Here is a 21,276-nt window from a genome sequence, read left to right on the forward strand (position 1 = left end):
ACAAAACATGGGTTAACTGACCTGACTATTAACTTCTGTCAGACAGAAATGAAGAGTATCATAAGGCAAGAAATAAAGGAAACATGACAAAAACAGTGGGAGGAAGAAAGGAGGGGACGATGGTTGTATAAAAATTTAGGGAGGTTAGGAGAAATGAGAAGCACAGGAAGGAGTAGGAGAGAGGAGGTGGTCATATCTGGAATAAGATTTGGACATACTGGTTTGAACACTACTATTGGTGGCTGTCAAACCTTTGAGTTGCTGAGAAGTTGAATAGGGGGATAGTGTTGACGCACCCGCTGTTCAAAACGTAAGTTTACTGCAAAAGGGTTCAAGAAGTGAACGTTATCAGCAGCAGCGGTTTTTGATACGGGCAACACGGGCGGTTGCCCGGGGCGGCATCGTGGTGGGGGGCGGCAAAAAAAATAAAAATAAAAAATTGCTCGTACTCATGCTGCCCCGACATCAGCCAGCGCATATTGGGAATGGCATAGGCACCGATCGGTTTTCTATCGCCCATTTGCTGGGAGTAAGGGCGCCCTCCGTTTGCGAGGTGCGCCTGCTGCTTGTGGCACAGGGAGAGGGCGGGGCGGCGGGGGATTCTCTGGCTGGCTGGAGCAGCATCTAATAACCAACTCGCAAAATAAAACAAAACAACAAACACGAAAGCACCAGCCATCATGATACAGACTTATAATTTGCACCGATGTTTTTTCGAAATTCTATACGGGAAAACTGAGTGCGAGAGCCCTCGGTGCGCCTGCTCGCTGCTGAAGTCAAAATAAACTTTATTGTCATCTCCGCTACATACAGTCCAGTGTATAGAGAGACGAGACGACGAGGCTCCAGTTACAGCAGTGCAAGTAAACAAAAAATAAATATAAGAAGAGTGAGAAAATAAATATACACTTTAGGACCAGAGGTAAAGGGATCAATAACAATTTATAATATACAGTTTGATGATTTAAAGTCTCACACACAACCCGTCGAAAGGGAAGGGGGGCTGCTTCCAAATAGAGCACATTTCATTCATAATGATGTAAATCCAAGCCCATTATGTATTCATGATTTGAATCCTGGGTTGTGTGAAATCCCAGAAATACACAAAGTGAATCTGTGAACTAAGGTGTAGGTCTATTAGGTTATGTTGTGGCGATCCTCGAGTTGGGGGATTTGTGTTCATACTGGAGTGCAAAATTAAAACCAATGTAAGATGGACAAGAAAAGTTCAAAGCCATCAGGTGCTCAGTTTAGAAAAAATAGAAAAGAAGAGGAGGGGAAACGAGCAAAAGAACAGGTGTGTGTGTGTGTGTGTGTGTGTGTGTGTGTGTGTGTGTGTGTGTGTGTGTGTGTGTTTCTCTGGTGAAATTCAGTATGGTTCCGAAAACAGTTAATGTATAATCCTTAATGTGTTTTGTGTGTGTGTGTGTGTGTGTGTGTGGTGGTGGTGGGGGGGGGGGGGGGAGTATACATTTGGGGAGGATTTGGGTGTCGACGTTCCACTCCACACCAGTTAGTGGCGGTAATGCACCATTTTGTTGTTTGACAACCGCCAATAAACAATACAAAGAAGAAGAAGTCTGTTCCGGGATCATAGGCTGGACACAGTTTACGCAGACGGAGCTACCGTTTCATCCTAAGCGAGTAAAATCGTGAATTTGGATGATAAAACAAACTAAACCAACGTTTGGATCGATATCTGCATCGATCTGCCCACCCTTGTCTCCTGGATCGTAGCTGAGATCAGCGTGAACCACGTGGGTCTCTGCTCCCTGATCTGTTTCCTGTGTTTGGAAAGAGTTCCAGCTTCATCACGGAGTTTCTCTCGGTTTGTGGGCTCATCTAAAGGTAAGCACCGAGCTAACTTTACTGTGAGTTCAGTTCATGTTGAGTTTAGCTCCTGAATGAGGTCTTCTGTTGCTCTCCTCGGTGTCTGTTCACAGTTTATTGTCAACACGTTGAGAGAAGAGTGAGAGAGTGTTTGGAGAAAAACACCAACTAATCATTAGCTCAACATGCTACTGGTGTCAACCCAGCCTCCACCATGTTTTGTGTTTCCTTTGTATTCTAAGTATTACGGTAAGGTACGCGGACACCTGATTTCAAAATAGAGACCAACTTCGACTGAATTAACAGATATGTCAAGAACATAAAAAATATAATTTAGTCTTTAGTCAGCTGCTGTGGATGAACACATGAGAGGAAGTGAACTCCTACAAAGTCTCATTTTAATGAGTCTGGCTGCTGTAAAGTGATGCACAGGAAGATGTTAACAAAAACTAATGAAACAGATGAAAGTAAACAGTGTTCATATTTGAAAGCACAGAGAATAAAAATATATTGTGCTGGTTAATGTGCAGCTCTTGGTGATTTTGGAGAAAAATGTTTTTAATCATGTTGTGGATTGAATGGTGGGTTTTATTTTATTTTATCTACAGTTTTCCCACTTGTGATCGTTCAGACCATCTGGCCTTGAAACCAATTTGCATGTATGGAGAATGTGATAGAAAAAGGAACTTTGTCTGTTTTTAGCTTTTTAATTGACCATTTACTGTAACTGATGCATGTCATATTCTTGTTAACGCATGAAGGGGCAGAACCCTGATGAATTAAAAGCAGTCTGAAGTGTATTTTTGGGTGAAGATCGACGCTTATGTGTTGCAGCAGACATCTTCCCGCGCGTGTGTTTAATAAAAATCATTGTTTGACTGCACTCTTCTGGGCCTCTGTTGGTTTGTTCTACTGCTCAACATTTTGAATTCGGGACAGGCTCTTACAGCCTTACCTGTATCATAACAAAGTGTATAAACCCCAATCCACCTTTAACATGGTCCTTCTCCCAAACCTTCAAACATGACTTTCTGGCCCTGTCATAGTAAAGGGCTGCTTAGAATATTAGAGCCAATGTCACAAAGTTCCTCCTGAAGTATAAGTGAGTGAGAGAGTTCCCTCACTTTGCAGCACAACACGTCTCACAAGATTTCTACAAGCAATCAGAGTGAAATTTGTACTTTGTGTTGTCAGATGAACATATGAGACACTTTGACTCTTCAGTGCAGTGTGGAGCCTAACAAAGATCTGTTTTGTGTCCCAGCTGATCAGCAGGAGAAGAGTCTGACGGAGCAGCAGAGGAACATTTTCGGCCATCTGGACTCAGCTGAGTCACTACAAAGGAAACAATGAGCTCAACACAGAAGGTGAGGAATCTATGGCCCTTTCTCAAATCTCAAGTATGATTTGTACAATTGGAACACCAGCGTACTTGATTAGTTTTTTACTGAGTTTTTACTGCCGTCCCCTATTATTTAACTGTGCTATAATATGTTATGAGTAGGGATGGGTATCGTTTAGGTTTTATCCGATACCGGTGCCAAATCGGTACTTTTGAAACGGTGCCGGTGCTTAAACAGTGCTCGAACCGGTGCTTAAAGAATGGAGAACACAAACTTCGTCCAAAAACCTCTCATGTTTTTATTTTTAGCAGTCTCTTTTTTTCTGCAAAATGATAAGAGCCGTAACAACATATAAACATCATCTGTGCAAAGATTTATGTTTTTAAAGTGAAACAGTGAAAAATTACAGCGCTGTCAATACATGAATATCCAGACATGGTACAAAAATGTCCAATTCTTGCACACAATTGGACACCACGCCAGTTAATTTTTTTAGGTATTTAAGAGCAGTCATTAATTAATTTTATTAACATGCCTAAAAATGCTTTTTTTTTTTTTTTAATGCGTTTTTGAAGAATTAACCATACATTTACATGGTAATGGGCCTTTTCTGCCATGGAGCGCTTAATTGGCCTCTGGCCCTTTAAACTCTGAGGGGCTGTAACTTTGGTTTCTTTTGGTCAATTTGCATGATTGACACCTCTTTTTAATTGTTTGAGCCAATAGAGTCACAGTAACGATGCCACGTTCACGTTACGTCAACCAATCAGACGTTGCAATGCCAAAACCCACGTGGGCCCAAATTTACTGCATGTGACGTCTGTCCAGTCACGTGTCTATAGGTGGGTCTAAAATGGAGGTTGTTGACGGAAAACGACTCTGATGCGGCTAGGTAGGCATGGTAACTGCTGATAATCACATGGCTACTGGCGAAAATAACGGAGGAAATCTGGATGGTAAGCCAATTTCTGTCTTAGCGCATTTGCGCCGCTGTGTGTTTTTGTGGTCTTCTTTTGCGGCTCATTCAGTGAATTTTGGTCAGAGTGTGGTGAAACTTGGTGTTTGGAATTGGTGATAGCTCTAGAAGATAACCAGCTTTTCTTTAGCCGGTTACATGAAGTCTGGAGAATTACTGGTTCGCCATGTTTGTTTAGCGGACTTGTGCGCATTTACATAACTGCTCGTTTAATCATGGCTTGTTTTCGTTGAGTTTGGTGGTTGTAGAAATGGTTTATATGACATTTTCGCTGAGATTCAGAGGTTTCTGTGGATACCACACATGTCTGGACTTATATTTCTCACCCCGTGTTATAACCGATTAAACGTGATCTCCTCCTTTTTGCTCGCGGTACCGGGGGTGTGGGGCTTAAAGCACTTGTTGCAGGCTGCTGAGTTTGCATCTTTTGCTGTGAAGTACAGCCAGACTTTTGACCGCTTCGCCTTGGGCATTTTTAATCTGTAGCTCTGCTCTAAAAGAAGGTACGTACCTGGGCCCGCCTACTATCCTCGGAAACGTAAAATGATTGGCTAGAATCCAAAGTGTATGACAGCTCAAGAAAAAAAAAGCACCGAAATAAAGCACCGAAATGTGCGCTGCTTTTCGGTCTGGTTACTACCGTTTATGTCAGAACCGGTGCCATTACGGCACCGGAAACCGGTACCCATCCCTAGTTATGAGGCTTAACTTTAATCTCAGCCAAACCGATTTACTCAGGAACAAATAAAACAATGAAATAAATCTAAGACACTCATATATTATGTTTAACCTGGGGTTTGAAAATGGTTTGTGGGAGTCCGCTGTTCTCGCCGGGCTCAAATGATCCTCGTCTGCTATCGAGCTGGTGGGTAACAGACGTGTTCGAAAACATCTGAGCACTTTTGGAAATATGTGATGTCTTCTCACCTAAAGAAAACGTATAAGTTTATTTTATGACCCAGAAAGAGTAATAATTAAAAGTTTTTAGCCACACTCCTCCGCCATTGCAGCATTTGTGTTTTGGAACCGTACTTCCTCTCCAACTGATGACGAATCACGAGTATGCATATTGAGAAAGAGGCTATCACAGTTTCACTAAATATTTAGTCACATCTAATACTCTCATACTCCCAACATGTTATATGATTGTGTTTTATATTATTATATATTATGTGTTTTGTTTTTTTAATTATGTTTACAAACATCATTAAGTCACAAGCAAAGCAAGCATGTGACAGAACTGGCTCATGATATTAAACAGAAGCTGTCAGCTGAGCTCTGTAGAGTGGGCAATTATAACTAGAAAGCGAAAATTTCAGAAGAAATTTTATGTGTGCCTATGCCGCTGCTAATCACTGTAGTTTGCCATTCATACGGCTACAGAGAGCAAAACTCAGAAGAGCAGCCATTCTCCACCATGAACTATGGTAAAAACAAACACCGCTCACGCTTCACAGATGACAGCTTACAGTTTTGTGTAAAGATGAAGTTACTTTGTACAGCGCCGATTTGCAGACGCTGTGCACACAGGTTCATGAGCAGAAGTCCCATTGTACCACGGCAGACCCGACAATGTTTGCATGAACACACTTTGAAGCATTACATTATAGACCACTTTTCACACATGCATTCACTTTTTGTTTTTTGTTATTTTTACACAGTGTTCTGAATTATGAACAATGGTCTACAGCAGGGGTGGGCAATTCCAGGCCCCGAGGGCCGGTGTCCTGCAGGTTTTAGATCTCACCTTGGGTCAACACACCTGAATCACATGATTAGTTCGTTATCAGGCCTTTGGAGAACAGGACATGTTGAGGAGCTAATTTAGCCATTTAAATCAGCTGTGTTGGTTCAAGGACACATCTAAAACCTGCAGGGACACCGCCCTCGGGCCTGAATTGCCCACCCCTGGTCTACAGCCAATCCTGTGTATTATTATACAAACTTTGGTTGTGAGATTCAGATAACTATTTAATAAAAGCTAAATATTTTATATGAGAGTAAGAAAGAAAAGTATATCTTTGTGTCCACCTTTCTCTGTTAATGCCCACCCCTAAAAGCTTTGCTAGATCCGCCCCTGCACAGTTACCAGCTGTCAGCTACACAAAAAGGAGCTTGGTCTTTGTCTCTCAGAAACAACTCATAACTTCCTTCAACTCATTCATGTCACCTAAAGTGTAAACCTGTTTCTCCATCACCAGTTCAGCTCTGATGATTCAGTAAGGACATCTCCTGATTTCATCTTCATGCTCCAGCAAACATCAGCTGATACTAGAAATTAAAATCAAAAGAATTCTAACAACAGCTGATCAAGCTTAAACGTGCTGCTGTTGTTTAGCGCGATAAATAAGAGCGAACAGCCGATCATTGATCAGTTTCATGATTGACGTTTCAACACGCGAGAGAATGACAGGGGAGGCTTCGTAACGACAGAATAAATCATAATGTTTTCTCTGAATGTGGGGACGATTCCGTTTGTACAGCACGGCAACTCTATGAACTAACCCTAATGAATAAAATAAAGTCCAACGTCAGTAACTTAGTGCGCACACAGCTGTATATAAACTCCCGTGGCATTACGATTGTAAAGGTCAACGAAAATAAATTACACCTAAACTCGGTTTATATCTGACCCAAATAGAGAGCGACCGGTGCTGACACGAGTTTCACCGCCTCAATATAAGCCAAGCCTGGGTGCTTTTTCACGAAGGGTTGCTAGCGGCGGCGAGCTAACTATGCTAGCGGCGCTAGCTAGCTAGCCGACTATCAGCAACACATAAGAGAACTGCTGCTAAATAAACTACACCTAAACTCGGTTTATATCTGACCCAAATAGAGAGCGACCGGTGCTGACACGAGTTTCACCCGCCTCAATATAAGCCAAGCCTGGGTGCTTTTTCACCAAGGGTTGCTAGCGGCGCTAGCTAACTATGCTAGCGGCGCTAGCTAGCTAAGCCGACTATCAGCAACACATAAGAGAACTGCTGCTAAATAAACTACACCTAAACTCGGTTTATATCTGACCCAAATAGAGTGCAGGTCATAACTTCTTACCTGAAATTCAGTTCACCTCACGCTCCTGCCTTCGCTTTCCCTGATCCACGATTGACCTCGCGTTAGCAAACACCGGTCGATCGGCGGTAGCCTCACCGCCTTTTATGTCTCGTTCGCGGCATGTCCTTTCTGTCACACACCGGTGGATAGCTGCCCTCTGTTGTAGCTCCACCACCAAACAACTCAGTTATTTTTCCACATCGACATCAGCTGATACTAGAAATTAGAAGCAAATGAATTCTAACAACAGCTGATCAAGCTTAAACGTGCAGCTGTTGTTTAGGCGATAAACAAACAAGAGCGAAAAGCCGATCATTGATCAGTTTCATGATTGAAGTTGCAACAGGCAGAGAATGACAGGGAGGCTTCGTAACGACAGAATAAATCGTAATATTTTCTGTGAATGTGGCACGATTCCGTTTGTACGGCAACTCTACGAACTAACCATTATGAATAAAATAAAGTCCAACGTCAGTAACTTAGCGCACACAGCTGTATATAAACTCCCGTCGTGCTAGCTAGCTAGCGAGAGAGAGAGTCCCCTCGCTATCCATTTGCAGCCAGGCGCGGCAGCTAGCTAGGTAGCCGGCTAGCTGTCAGGCAGGACCGACGTCGTCAGAGCACTGTCGCTAAATATGGGATGTCTTGATAAAACAAGCAGATATTTGAAGTTTACACACCTACATTCTCGCCTGAAAATATCTTAAAAGCTTATTTTGTGACCTAGAAACACGAATAAAAGGCATATAAAACGAAGTGGTGGCCGCCATTGTTCACTCTGTAGAGGCGTGCTATGAATTGTGGGATATTGAGTTTTCCACCAAGCATTACCGTAACTTTTGAATGATTTGCGCAACCTTAAAAATTCCAATGGCTCCTGAAAGCAGCGACGCTGTGCGCACCGCTGAAATTGTCATCATTACGGTAATCCAAATAAGGGTAGACAGGCTGTACCACTCCCGGCATACCACTAGAGAGAGCCAACACACCACAAATGAAGTCTGTTTATTTGGCGCCAAAAGATGAATTGGCCCAAATTTGCACTAAAATCTAAATATTTCAAAAACTATAAAAGTTATAAACACCAAAAGTCAGACCATACTAGTCCAGCTTCAGCCGCACAAAATGATGTAACATATGTAACCCTATTGTCAAAGCTGTTTGGCAGAGGAGCGCGGGAAAATTTTCACTAAAATATTAATATTTAAAAACTATAAAATTCATAAACACCAAAAGTCATAGCACACCATTCCAGATCCAGCCGCACAAAATGAGGTAACATATATGAAGCTTGTCTCAAAACTGCGGGTCGAGATACACTGCAAAATTTCAGGCGGAAAAAGGAAAATAATAATAATAATAAGAATAATAAATCCGAGGAATAGTAATATGTGTGCCTCTTGGCATAGGCACACATAACTAGAAAGCGAAAATTTCAGAAGAAATTTTATGTGTGCCTATGCCGCTGCTAATCACTGTAGTTTGCCATTCATACGGCTACAGAGAGCAAAACTCAGAAGAGCAGCCATTCTCCACCATGAACTATGGTAAAACAAACACCGCTCACGTTTCACAGATGACAGCTTACAGTTTTGTGTAAAGATGAAGTTACTTTGTACAGCGCCGATTTGCAGGCGCTGTGCACACAGGTTCATGAGCAGAAGTCCCATTGTACCACGGCAGACCCGACAATGTTTGCATGAACACACTTTGAAGCATTACATTATAGACCACTTTTCACACATGCATTCACTTTTTGTTTTTGTTATTTTTACACAGTGTTCTGAATTATGAACAATGGTCTACAGCCAATCCTGTGTATTATTATACAAACTTTGGTTGTGAGATTCAGATAACTATTTAATAAAAGCTAAATATTTTATATGAGAGTAAGAAAGAAAAGTATATCTTTGTGTCCACCTTTCTCTGTTAATGCCCTAGCTCCCCCCAAAAGCTTTGCTAGATCCGCCCCTGCACAGTTACCAGCTGTCAGCTACACAAAAAAGGAGCTTGGTCTTTGTCTCTCAGAAACAACTCATAACTTCCTTCAACTCATTCATGTCACCTAAAGTGTAAACCTGTTTCTCCATCACCAGTTCAGCTCTGATGATTCAGTAAGGACATCTCCTGATTTCATCTTCATGCTCCAGCAAACATCAGCTGATACTAGAAATTAAAAGCAAATGAATTCTAACAACAGCTGATCAAGCTTAAACGTGCTGCTGTTGTTTAGCGCGATAAACAAACAAGAGAGAAAAGCCGATCATTGATCAGTTTCATGACTGAAGTTTCAACAGGCGAGAGAATGACAGGGGAGGCTGTCATAAAGTTCAACATCGGTAACATCGGTAACTTAGCTCGCACACAGCTGTATACAAACTCCGTAGTGCTAGCTAGCACGCAGTACGAGTTATTGTAAGTGATTGAAAAAGTCAGCACAGCGAAAATAAACTACACCTAAACTCGGTTTATATCTGACCCAAATAGAGTGCAGGTCATAACTTCTTACCTGAAATTCAGTTCACCTCACGCTCCTGCCTTCGCTTTCCCTGATCCACGATTGACCTCGCGTTAGCAAAACACGGTCGATCGGCGGTAGCCTCACCGCCTTGTATGTCTCGTTCGCGGCATGTCCTTTCTGTCACACACACGGTGGATAGCTGCCCTCTGTTGTAGCTCCACCACCAAACAACTCAGTTATTTTTCCACATCGACAAGCATCATCGGCCCATATAAGCGAAAAATAAGTCCAGCTAAGACACAGACCCTTGCCCGGCGATCGGGCGATTAAACAAATTTTAGCCACCTCACTATCAGCCAAGCCTGGGTGGTTTTTCACGAAGGGTTCGCTAGCAGCGCTAAGCTAGCGGCGCTAAGCTAGCGGCGCTAGCTAGCTAGCCAGCCAGCTATCAGCAACACGTGAAGAGAACTGTTGCTAAATAAACTACACCTAAACTCGGTTTATATCTGACCCAAATAGAGTGCAGGTCATAATAACTTACCTGAAATTCAGTTCACCTCACGCTCCTGCCTTCGCTTTTCCTCATCCACGATTGACCTCCGCGTTAGCAAACAGCGGTCGATCCGCGGTAGCCTCACCGCCTTGTATGTCTCGTTCGCGGCATGTCCTTTCTGTCACACACGGTGGATAGCTGCCCTCTGTTGTAGCTCCACCACCAAACAACTCAGTTATTTTTTCCACATCGACCAGCATCATCGGCCCATATAAAGCGAAAAATAAGTCCAGCTAAGACACAGACCCTTGCCCGGCGATCGGGCGATTAAACAAATTTTAGCCACCTCACTATCAGCCAAGCCTGGGTGGTTTTTCACGAAGGCGCTAGCTAGCTAAGCTAGCGGCGCTAGCTAACTAACCGACTATCAGCAACACTTAAGAGAATTGTCGCTAATATGGGATGTCTTGATAAAACGAGCAGATATTTGAAGTTTACACACCTACATTCTCGCCTGAAAATAATAAAAGACATATAAAACGAAGTGGTGTCCGCCATTGTTTGACTCGGTAGAGGCATGCTATGAATTGTGGGATATGTAGTTTTCACCAAGCATGGCACCCTTTAGGCCGTACTACCCGGTATACCACTAGAGAGAGCCAACACACCACAAATGAAGTCTGTTTCTATGGTGCCAAAAGCAGAATCTTTCTCAGGAGCCTAGAAATTGGCCTAAATTTGCACTAAAATCTAAATATTTCAAAAACTATAAAAGTTATAAACACCAAAAGTCACACAATACTAGCCCAGCTCCAGCCGCACAAAATGATGTAACATATGTACCCCTATTGTCAAAACTGTTTGGCAGAGGAGCGTGGGAAAATTTTCACTAAAATATTAATATTTAAAAAACTATAATATTCATAAACACCAAAAGTCATAGCACACCATTCCAGATCCAGCCGCACAAAATGAGGTAACATATGTGAAGCTTGTCTCAAAACTGCGGGTCGAGATACACTGCAAAATTTCAGGCGGAAAAAGGAAAATAATAATAATAATAACTAGAAAGTGAAAATTTCAGAAGAAATTTTATGTGTGCCTATGCCGCTGCTAATCACTGTAGTTGCCATTCATACGGCTACAGAGAGCAAAACTCAGAAGAGCAGCCATTCTCCACCATGAACTATGGTAAAAACAAACACCGCTCACGCTTCACAGATGACAGCTTACAGTTTTGTGTAAAGATGAAGTTACTTTGTACAGCGCCGATTTGCAGATGCTGTGCACACAGGTTCATGAGCAGAAGTCCCATTGTACCACGGCAGACCCGACAATGTTTGCATGAACACGCTTTGAAGCATTACATTATGGACCACTTTTCACACATGCATTCACTTTTTTTTTTGTTATTTTTACACAGTGTTCTGAATTATGAACAATGGTCTACAGCCAATCTTGTGTATTATTATACAAACTTTGGTTGTGAGATTCAGATAACTATTTAATAAAAGCTAAATATTTTATATGAGAGTAAGAAAGAAAAGTATATCTTTGTGTCCACCTTTCTCTGTTAATGCCCTAGCTGCCCCCCGCAAAAGCTTTGCTAGATCCGCCCTGCACAGTTACCAGCTGTCAGCTACACAAAAACAACTCATAACTTCCCTTCAACTCATTCATGTCACCTAAAGTGTAAACCTGTTTCTCCATCACCAGTTCAGCTCTGATGATTCAGTAAGGACATCTCCTGATTTCATCTTCATGCTCCAGCAAACATCAGCTGATACTAGAAATTAAAATCAAAAGAATTCTAACAACAGCTGATCAAGCTTAAACGTGCTGCTGTTGTTTAGCGCGATAAATAAGAGCGAACAGCCGATCATTGATCAGTTTCATGATTGACGTTTCAACACGCGAGAGAATGACAGGGGAGGCTTCGTAACGACAGAATAAATCATAATGTTTTCTCTGAATGTGGGGACGATTCCGTTTGTGCGGCACGGCAACTCTATGAACTAACCCTAATGAATAAAATAAAGTCCAACGTCAGTAACTTAGTGCGCACACAGCTGTATATAAACTCCCGTGGCGATACGATTGTAAAGGTCAACGAAAATAAATTACACCTAAACTCGGTTTATATCTGACCCAAATAGAGTGCAGTTCATAACTTCTTACCTGAAATTCAGTTCACCTCACGCTCCTGCCTTCGGTTTCCAGCATCATCAGCCCATATAAACGAAAAATAAGTCCAGCTAAAACACATACTGTAGGCGGCGACCGGGTGCTGACACGAGTTTCACCCGCCTCAATATAAGCCAAGCCTGGGTGCTTTTTTCACGAAGGGTCGCTAGCGGCACTAGCTAACTATGCTAGCGGCGCTAGCTAGCTAGCCCGGCTATCAGCAACACATAAGAGAACTGCTGCTAAATAAACTACACCTAAACTCGGTTTATATCTGATCCAAATAGAGTGCAGGTCATAACTTCTTACCTGAAATTCAGTTCACCTCACGCTCCTGCCTTCGCTTTCCCTGATCCACGATTGACCTCCGTGTTAGCAAACACCGGTCGATCGGTGGTCATGGCATGTCCTTTCTGTCATACACGGTGGATAGCTGCCCACTGTTGTAGCTCCGCATTATAGCACCACCAAACAACTCAGTTATTTTTTCCACATCCAGCTGTAACTCCGATTCTGTGCGAGCATTTGCGAGAGACCGGGAGGTGAAAGAGAGAGAGAGTCCCTTGCTGTGCATTTGCAGCCAAGTGCGGCAGCTAGCTAGGTAGCCGGCTAGCTGTCAGGCAGGACCGAGGTCGTCAGAGCACTGTCGCTAATATGATAAAACAAGCAGATATTTGAAGTTTACACACCTACATTCTCGCCTGAAAATATCTTAAAAGTTGATTTTGTGACCTAGAAACACTAATAAAAGACATATAAAACGAAGTGGTGGCCGCCATTGTTTAACTCGGCAGAGGGTGCTATGAATTATGGGATATGGAGTTTTGTAACAAGCATACAGATTTTCAGCCGTACTACTCCCGGTATACCACTAGAGAGAGCCAACACACCACAAATAAAGTCTGTTTCTATGGAAATTGGCCTAAATTTGCACTAAAATCTAAATATTTCAAAAACTATAAAAGTTATAAACACCAAAAGTGTATACCATACTAGTCCAGCTCCAGCCGCACAAAATGATCTAACATATGTAACCCTATTTTCAAAACTCTTTGGCAGAGAAGCGCGGGAAAATTTTCACTAAAATATTAATATTTAAAAAACTATAATAGTTATAAACACCAAAAGTCATAGCACACCATTCCTGCTCCAGCCGCACAAAATGAGGTAACATATATGAAGCTTGTCTCAAAACTGCGGGTCGAGATACGCTGCAAAATTTCAGGCGGAAAAAGGAAAATAATAATAAGAATAATAAATCCGAGGAATAGTAATATGTGTGCCTCTTGGCATAGGCACACATAATGAAGCTCTTTATTATAATTTGTAGATTCAAGCTGTTCTTCATATTTGTGGCCAGCAGATGTCACCAAAGAGGACTGTGTTGAAAAGCTTTGAGTAATGAACCTTTTTCAATACAAGCTTCAGTGTTTCAGAAAGCTTCATTTGGCCATCACTGATATAAATAATATTATAGAAACTATCAGAGGAGGCAAAAGTACATTTACTCTATACTTAAGTAAGTGTTAAAAAAAAAGTTTCAGTACTGATTTAACTTCTTTACTCAAGCTAAAGTGAAAAAGTACAGGTTCTGAAATGTAATCAGAAAATGTAAAAGTAGCTCCTTGAAGAACATTTTTACCACCTGTTTTTATCCAAAGCTAACTGATGCAACTTTGAACAGCACATGTTGTGGCCATTTTGTTGAATGTTTATAAAACGCAATTTGTATTCATTTTTGTTTGTTCTTTAAAGTTGTAAGAATATGCTGACCTAGTTTTGTTATGTAAATTCATAATTAATTTTATTTTTGGAAAAGTTTTTGGAAAGTGATTGATTTATTAGCTTACGGACCCTCCCATTAATCAAGGGATTAAGAGCACCCTGGAGGGGTGTGATAAAGATGTTTTTTGTTTGCCAAATGTCAGATGGGATGACGGGACCACCACACCTTGGCCCCCCAGGTGTGGTGGTCTAGGCGCTCAGCTGTGTACTGGCTCACTCCTGGTGGCTGCTCGGTCGTGCCCCTTCCGAAAATTTTCTTTGGCCTTCAGATAGAGCTGGGCGATAAAACGATAACGATATGTATTGCGAAATAACTTTTCCTCGATAGAAAAATTAAACTATTGCGATAGGCCTCATCTCTCTTGTCCTCTTAAAAAAAAAATAGAAAAAAAGAACAGCCAATCCAAATTAAGTAGTGCAGAGCCAAACCAATCACAGCCGCAGAGTCACGTCACGTGACTTGTTACGTACAGCACAAGCGCCAAGGCGCACATGTGTATTTGTTTTTGCAGCCGTGCAGCCCGGGTAATGAAGGAAATGAGTTTGCCGACTAGAGAAAAATCAACCGAGAGCGTGAGCGAAGGTTACCGAAGAAAAAACCGATGATGGTTCCAATGCTGGAGAGCTTGTCGAACGGAAGGGCCACAGAAGTTCCGTAGTGTGAAGGTATTTCGGCTATTTCAAGTCTGACAAAAAACAGAGTAGCGCGCACTGTAAATTGTGCTGAAAGCAAGTCTGGAAATACAATAAAGCGGTGCATGCTCAGTCTCTGACTGAAAGCGCTAATTCGTCATTCGGCTTTTGTCAGACTAAGGCTACGTTCACACTGCAGGTCTTAATGCTCAATTCCAATTTTTTGATCAAATCCGATTTTTTTTGTCTGCTTGTTCACACTACACATAAAATGCGACATCAAACGCTCTCCAGTGTGAACGCTCAAAGTGGCCCGCATGCGCAAAAGAAGATGTCACACACAACTTGCTCTGTGTAGACCCAGGGCAAACAATATTGTTTGACTGATGGCCCTTAATATAAAGACTTCGGACTTTATGTTTCCAGATTTTTGCTTTAAGTTATTTTGTTATTTACATAATAATGTAGATAACCTAATAATGATCCTTATTGGTGTTTTAGAGGAGCGGTGCTTCAAAGGATAGTTGCAGATTTCTGTCAGAATCTGCAGAAAATACAGTAAAAATAAAATGTTCACATTTCTCCAACGTTGTCTTCCTAACAGTTTCACCGGATGGTAGGAAATCGTTCGCGATGTCCTATCGGGCGCTTCTCCGGCGCTGATAATTGGCGTCTGTCTTGTGTCAGTGACGTAAAAGACGGATTTAATGCGACATGACCGTTCAAACAGCAGTCGCTTTCTAAAACATCGGATACGTATCGGATTCAGTACCACATACGAAAGTGACCCAGATCGGATTTGAAAATATCGGATTTGTGCTGTTCACACTGTCATACCAAGATCGGATACAGGTCGCATAGGGGTGAAAAAATCGGATTTGATGCGCTTTCGCCTGCAGTGTGAACGTAGCCTAAAGTAACTGTTAAAACTGTTTGAAAAGCTAAGCTATACAACAAGGAGAGATTGAGAATTTCCTTTTAGTTCTCAGTTTATTTGATATTGACAAAAGTTAGTCAATTTTGTCTGTTCTTCTGTAAAACGACCTAAGATTTATTTTTAGAATTAAAATTTTGTTTCTAAGTGGAATTGACAATTTAGTAGTCTGTTTTGTTTGTTCTATTTTGAAACTTAAACGCTTTAGCGGCTGCCTTTTGTGTAGTTTGCAATATTTGCCTTTATTTATCTGAAACTGAAGTCTCATGTTCCTTAAGTACATCTACCCTGTTGAACTTATTATGGGAAATAAATATTTTAATTAAAACAAGCTGCTAATTATTTCACATTTTACTTGTGAGCAACGGCACATTTAAATCTTACAAATATAGTTATTTGGCTTATATCGTGATATATATCGTTATCGCCTGAAATGAAAAAAACATATCGTGATATGAAAAAATCTTATATCGCCCACCTCTACCTTCAGACAATAATTCTGATTGTTACGGTGCCAAACTGGACTGGCAAAAAAAGATTACTGGGACTCAGAGATGGTGGGTTACCACACCAACTGTCTGCCATCTATAATCCAGTTTTCAATTCAATTCAATTTTATTTATATAGCACCAAATCACAACAAAAGTCACCTCAAGGCGCTTCATAGATACAGAGAAAAACCCAACAATCACATGACCCCCTATGAGCAAGCACTTTGGCGACAGTGGGAAGGAAAAACTCCCTTTTAACAGGAAGAAACCTCCGGCAGAACCAGGCTCAGGGAGGGGCGGGGCCATCTGCTGCGACCGGTTGGGGTGAAAGAAGGAAAACAGGATAAAGACATGCTGTGGAAGAGAGACAGATATTAATAACAGATATGATTCAATGCAGAGAGGTCTATTAACACATAGTGAGTGAGAAAGGTGACTGGAAAGGAAAAACTCAATGCATCATGGGAATCCCCGGCAGCCTACGTCTATTGCAGCATAACTAAGGGAGGATTCAGGGTCACCTGGTTCAGCCCTAACTATATGCTTTAGCAAAAAGGAAAGTTTTAAGCCTAATCTTGAAAGTAGAGATAGTGTCTGTCTCCCGAATCCAAACTGGAAGCTGGTTCCACAGAAGAGGGGCCTGAAAACTGAAGGCTCTCCCTCCCATTCTACTTTTAGATACTCTAGGGACAGCAAGTAAGCCTGCAGAGCGAAGTGCTCTAATAGGGTGATATGGTACTACAAGGTCTTTAAGATAAGATGGGGCCTGATTATTTAAGACCTTGTATGGGAGGAGCAGGTTTTGAGATCCCTTCACAGACACCTTAACACCCACTCACATCCTGGGCCTTTTTTACCTCAGGAAATCACATGATAGGGTGGGGTTAAGTTTCATAATAGGTTTACCTGAAACCTTGGCTGACTGTGACCCACACCTGTTTTTACACCATGGCTGGTGTGATTAGGTAGAGGATCAATAGGGGATCCATGACCCTTTTGGGGGACACTCCCATTAATTTTAAAATCTGGGACTCTCCCCCAATTTACCCTAGAACTGAAGAAGATTCTGGGATGAGAGGTGAAATGTCTTCAAGCAAGCTTGAACAAGTTTGCCTTCCAAGCTCCTTAGAGTACGATGACCTGAATGACTAAGAACCTGTTAACTATTACAATGGATCTGTTATCATTGAACAAACTAATATCAGGAACGGGAAATATAAAAAAGCATAGACCTGTAAACATTTGTTTACAATTATGAGTGTGTTAGCACGTTAGCATTAATATTTGTGTACAGGTAGGAGGGATGGGCATGATTTAAGAGTGTTTAAACAGTCATGAATTATTTTTAACACCAGGTTGGATGTAATGTGCTAGAACTACCAGCAGGTGGGGATAAGAGACCTGTAAGGTGTTTGGTGCCACACTCCACCTTCAGGTTTAAAACTAGTGTTAATGGAGGGAGTTTGAAGGTTGAGTTTGTTCCACGACTGCATTTCACTCACTGCCTCTGTTTGTATCTCTGTCACTGCAGGACAAACATGGAGCAAGAAGTCAGCGCTCTCAGGAGGCCGACAAACCTCACAGAAGAAAGAGAGAGAACAAATACACCTGTGACGAGTGTGGGAAGGGTTTTCCTGCTAAGTCTAAACTAAAACGTCATCAGGTCATCCACACTGGAGAGAAACCGTTCAGCTGTGACTTGTGTGGAAAGACTTTTTCCTGGAAGCGTTCCCTAAAATCACACCAACTCATCCACAGTGGAGTTAAAGCGTACAGCTGTGATCAGTGTGGCAGAGCTTTTACTCACAGTAACCACTTAAAGAGGCATCTAGTTACCCACTCTGGAATTAAGGCATACAGCTGTGACATTTGTGGAAAAACTTTCAGCCGGATAGGGAGCCGAAATATACACCTACGCATTCACACCGGACATGATGTGTACTGCTGTGAACAGTGTGGAAAACGCTGTACTACAGACACACAACTAAAACGTCACATGCTTACCCACACTAAGGAACAACCTCATAAATGTGACCTTTGTGGAAAAAATTTCACTCAGCAAATGGCCCTAAAAACACATCAACATAAACACGCTGGAGACAAACTGAACTACTGCAAAGAATGTGGGAGAAGCTTCACCACATCAAGTGGATTAAAACAGCATGAACTCATTCACAGTGGGGTCAAAAAGCACCTCTGTGATCAGTGTGGGGCATCCTTCATCAGTGCCGGTAGCCTTAAAACACACAAACGAGTCCACACAGGAGAGAAACCATACAAGTGCAGACACTGTGACAAAAGTTTCTCATGTTCAAGTAGTCGTAACAATCATGAACGTACACACATGGAAGGAAACTACAGCTGTGACCAGTGTGACAAGAGCTTCAGGAATCTCAGTTCATACTCCAAACACAAACGATCCCACGTTACTAATAAACTGTTTCACTGTTACCAATGTGCCAAAACATTCACTTCATTTTCTGCTCTGTTCAAACATCAGCGTGATCACTCAGGGCTGAAATCACTCCCATCACAGTGAATCTGAAGAGACAGAAAGATTCTCTTCTGTTTTCAGGGTCTTTTGGGTTTAGGTCAACCCTGCTGGTTAATGCAGAAATGGTTACTGAGCGCAACCACACAGACACTTTGACATGGGAAAATCAAGAGATATCAACCAAAACACCAGGAAAAGAATTTGGCGACCTCCATAAGTGTGGCTCAATTTTGAATACAATTTGGTGCCATTTACAATTAAGAAATACAGATAGTTTCGCTCTTTACTCTTAAAGTTAACAAATATGTTTTTTTATATTTATCAATCTAAAAAAATAAACATTTAGTCTGATTTGATGTTACAATTAAAAAGTGATTGTGTTTTTATCTGAAAGTATGTAAATATCTGGTTTCAACTGTATATTTGATGATGTTGGTGTTTGGCTTGATTGTCAGCACAAAGAGGGAGAGAGAGGAACAGAGAGGGAGATGGAGAATGAGGACAGAACAGAGATGGAACAAATGCAGGTGAGACACACATGTTAGTCAAATGGTTGTTAGTCATCAAAACATGTATCTTGTACCTAGTGTAACTTTTTAGATACCATTTGTTACTTTTCAAGTTATATATTTATTAAGTTTTGCAGGCTTGTTTGCGCAACAAGGCTAAATAATTATATAAACTTTTCTGAATCTAAATAGTGTACTTTGGTAGAATTAAAAAATAAGTGTAGTGCAGGTCTATGATGATTTTTAGTGCTACTATCATCTATTTTTGATTCTGGCTCTGTCTTGGTTAAGTCCTAAGTAGTCCTGATTTTGAACTGTGGTAGTCCTGTTTTAATTCCGGATCAGTTCTGGGTCTGGTTGAATGGGGGTTTAGTCACTGTGTCTTGATACAGCCCTGATTTTGTTCTGCCTTGCTGCTTAATTAAAAACTAGTTTAAGGTGTCCTGCATATGTGATATTTATTTTTTCCTATATGAAGTCATTCTTTTTTGAACAAAACTCACAACAGACCCAATTAATCTTTCAGTCGTTTCTGCCCTCACTTAATTTCCTTTCGCTGCTCAGCTCTCACACAGTGGCTCAGTTATGCTCCAATCCCTCCATATTGTGGCCAATCACATGCGAGGATATAGGATAATATCATTATGTGAAAAGCAGAGAGGGTGAGAGACGCGACAGTCAAGTGGAGCGTGCGTCTGTCCTCTCAGTGAGTGAGACAGTAGACAGCGGTGAGGAGGGCTGTGCAAAAGCAAAAACACATAAATATGCCTGACTAGAGATGAACCGATCCGATATTACGTATCGGTATCGGTCCGATACTGACCTAAATTACTGGATCGGATATCGGAGAGAAATAAAAAATGTAATCCGATCTGAAGTATCACAAAATCACCTCACAAAACGCGCTACTTGGCGTAACCCAGCTCGGCGCATCGGAGCAGTATGTGTCACGTGATAGAGCGGCTGTCTGCCAGACCTGTCGGTGGTCTGTTGGAGCATTTGGAGCCTCGCTACATGCTTCCTAAGGCATTTCATCTCGGCGAAAACTATCCCAGAGAAGTAAAGCAAGTGTGTAAGTTCATCCTTGAATGTTTGCATAGTATTTCCACGTTAAGCTTAACAACTGATATATTGAGCCACAGCTGAACTGGCCTTCGGAGTTCCATATTGAGGTGAAAAGGAAGCGATTTGTCCCGTACTTCAGCTAGAATAAAAAAAAAAAATAGACACAAAGCTGAAATTATTCTGTCTTTGCTGCGCAGTTGCATCTACTTCTCTCATTCACTCCCTCTTCCTCTCGTGTTATTAATTCAAACATGAAACTGATCAACGATCAGCTGATCGGCTTTTCTGCTGCAAGTCCCGTCTTTGTTGTTTGTTTATCGCCCACTTTGCGCTAGAAAGAGGAGACCAGCGGATAAACAACGGCAGCACGTTTAAGCTTGATAAGCTGTTGTTAGAATTTATTTAATATTACTTTCTACACCAGGATCCTTTTCTACGTAGCTGACGGCTGGTAACTGTGCAGGGGCGGATCTAGCAAAGTTTAGCCAGGGGGGCCGATAGGGCATGAACAGGGAAAAGGGGGCACAAAGACATGTTTTTCTTTCTTATTCTCATTTAAAATGTCTAGCTTTTAATAAATAATTATCTGAATCTTACACCCAAAATTTTAATCTGATGTAAAATGTATAGAAGTCCATTACTGTATATAGTAACTGTTAAGTCTAATATACCCTAGTAAGCTATAGTACTTTTTCCTTTGGGAATGTATAATCTGTGCAGTCTGCAATTCTGTTGAAGAAAGATGTTGAATCTATTTAATTATTCTTGAAAAATAATTGATTTCTGTGCATTTTTTTTCACACTGCATCAAATTAAAGTTGATTACGTCGATTAAGCATCATGAGGTGGAGGGTGGGGGGTGGTTCCCTATTTTTTTTAATTTATTTTTTTACTGGGAGTTTTCAACCCTATTAGTTAGGTTGCTTACTCTTTAAAATACCAGAATAGGGAGGATGGAGTAGGTTTAAGTTTATTAGATTGATCAGTGTTGCTGAACTATGAAATATTTTGGGTGCAGTGTATT

The 21,276-nt window shown here is 41.5% G+C and overlaps 1 protein-coding gene across 1 annotated transcript; it reads left to right on the top strand.

The window, feature by feature from the left end:
• The first annotated feature begins 1,786 nt into the window (after window positions 1-1,786).
• LOC120442028 (gastrula zinc finger protein XlCGF8.2DB-like) lies at window positions 1,787-18,938 on the top strand. The gene is made up of 3 exons (XM_039617737.1): window positions 1,787-1,848; window positions 3,095-3,197; window positions 17,716-18,938. Exons 2-3 carry the CDS (start codon window positions 3,180-3,182, stop codon window positions 18,721-18,723), a joined length of 1,026 nt encoding a protein of 341 aa, XP_039473671.1. The 5' UTR covers window positions 1,787-1,848; window positions 3,095-3,179; the 3' UTR covers window positions 18,724-18,938.
• The last annotated feature ends 2,338 nt before the right edge of the window (window positions 18,939-21,276 follow it).

This window comes from Oreochromis aureus, linkage group 9 (assembly GCF_013358895.1).
Source record: "Oreochromis aureus strain Israel breed Guangdong linkage group 9, ZZ_aureus, whole genome shotgun sequence".
Lineage (NCBI taxonomy): Eukaryota > Metazoa > Chordata > Actinopteri > Cichliformes > Cichlidae > Oreochromis > Oreochromis aureus.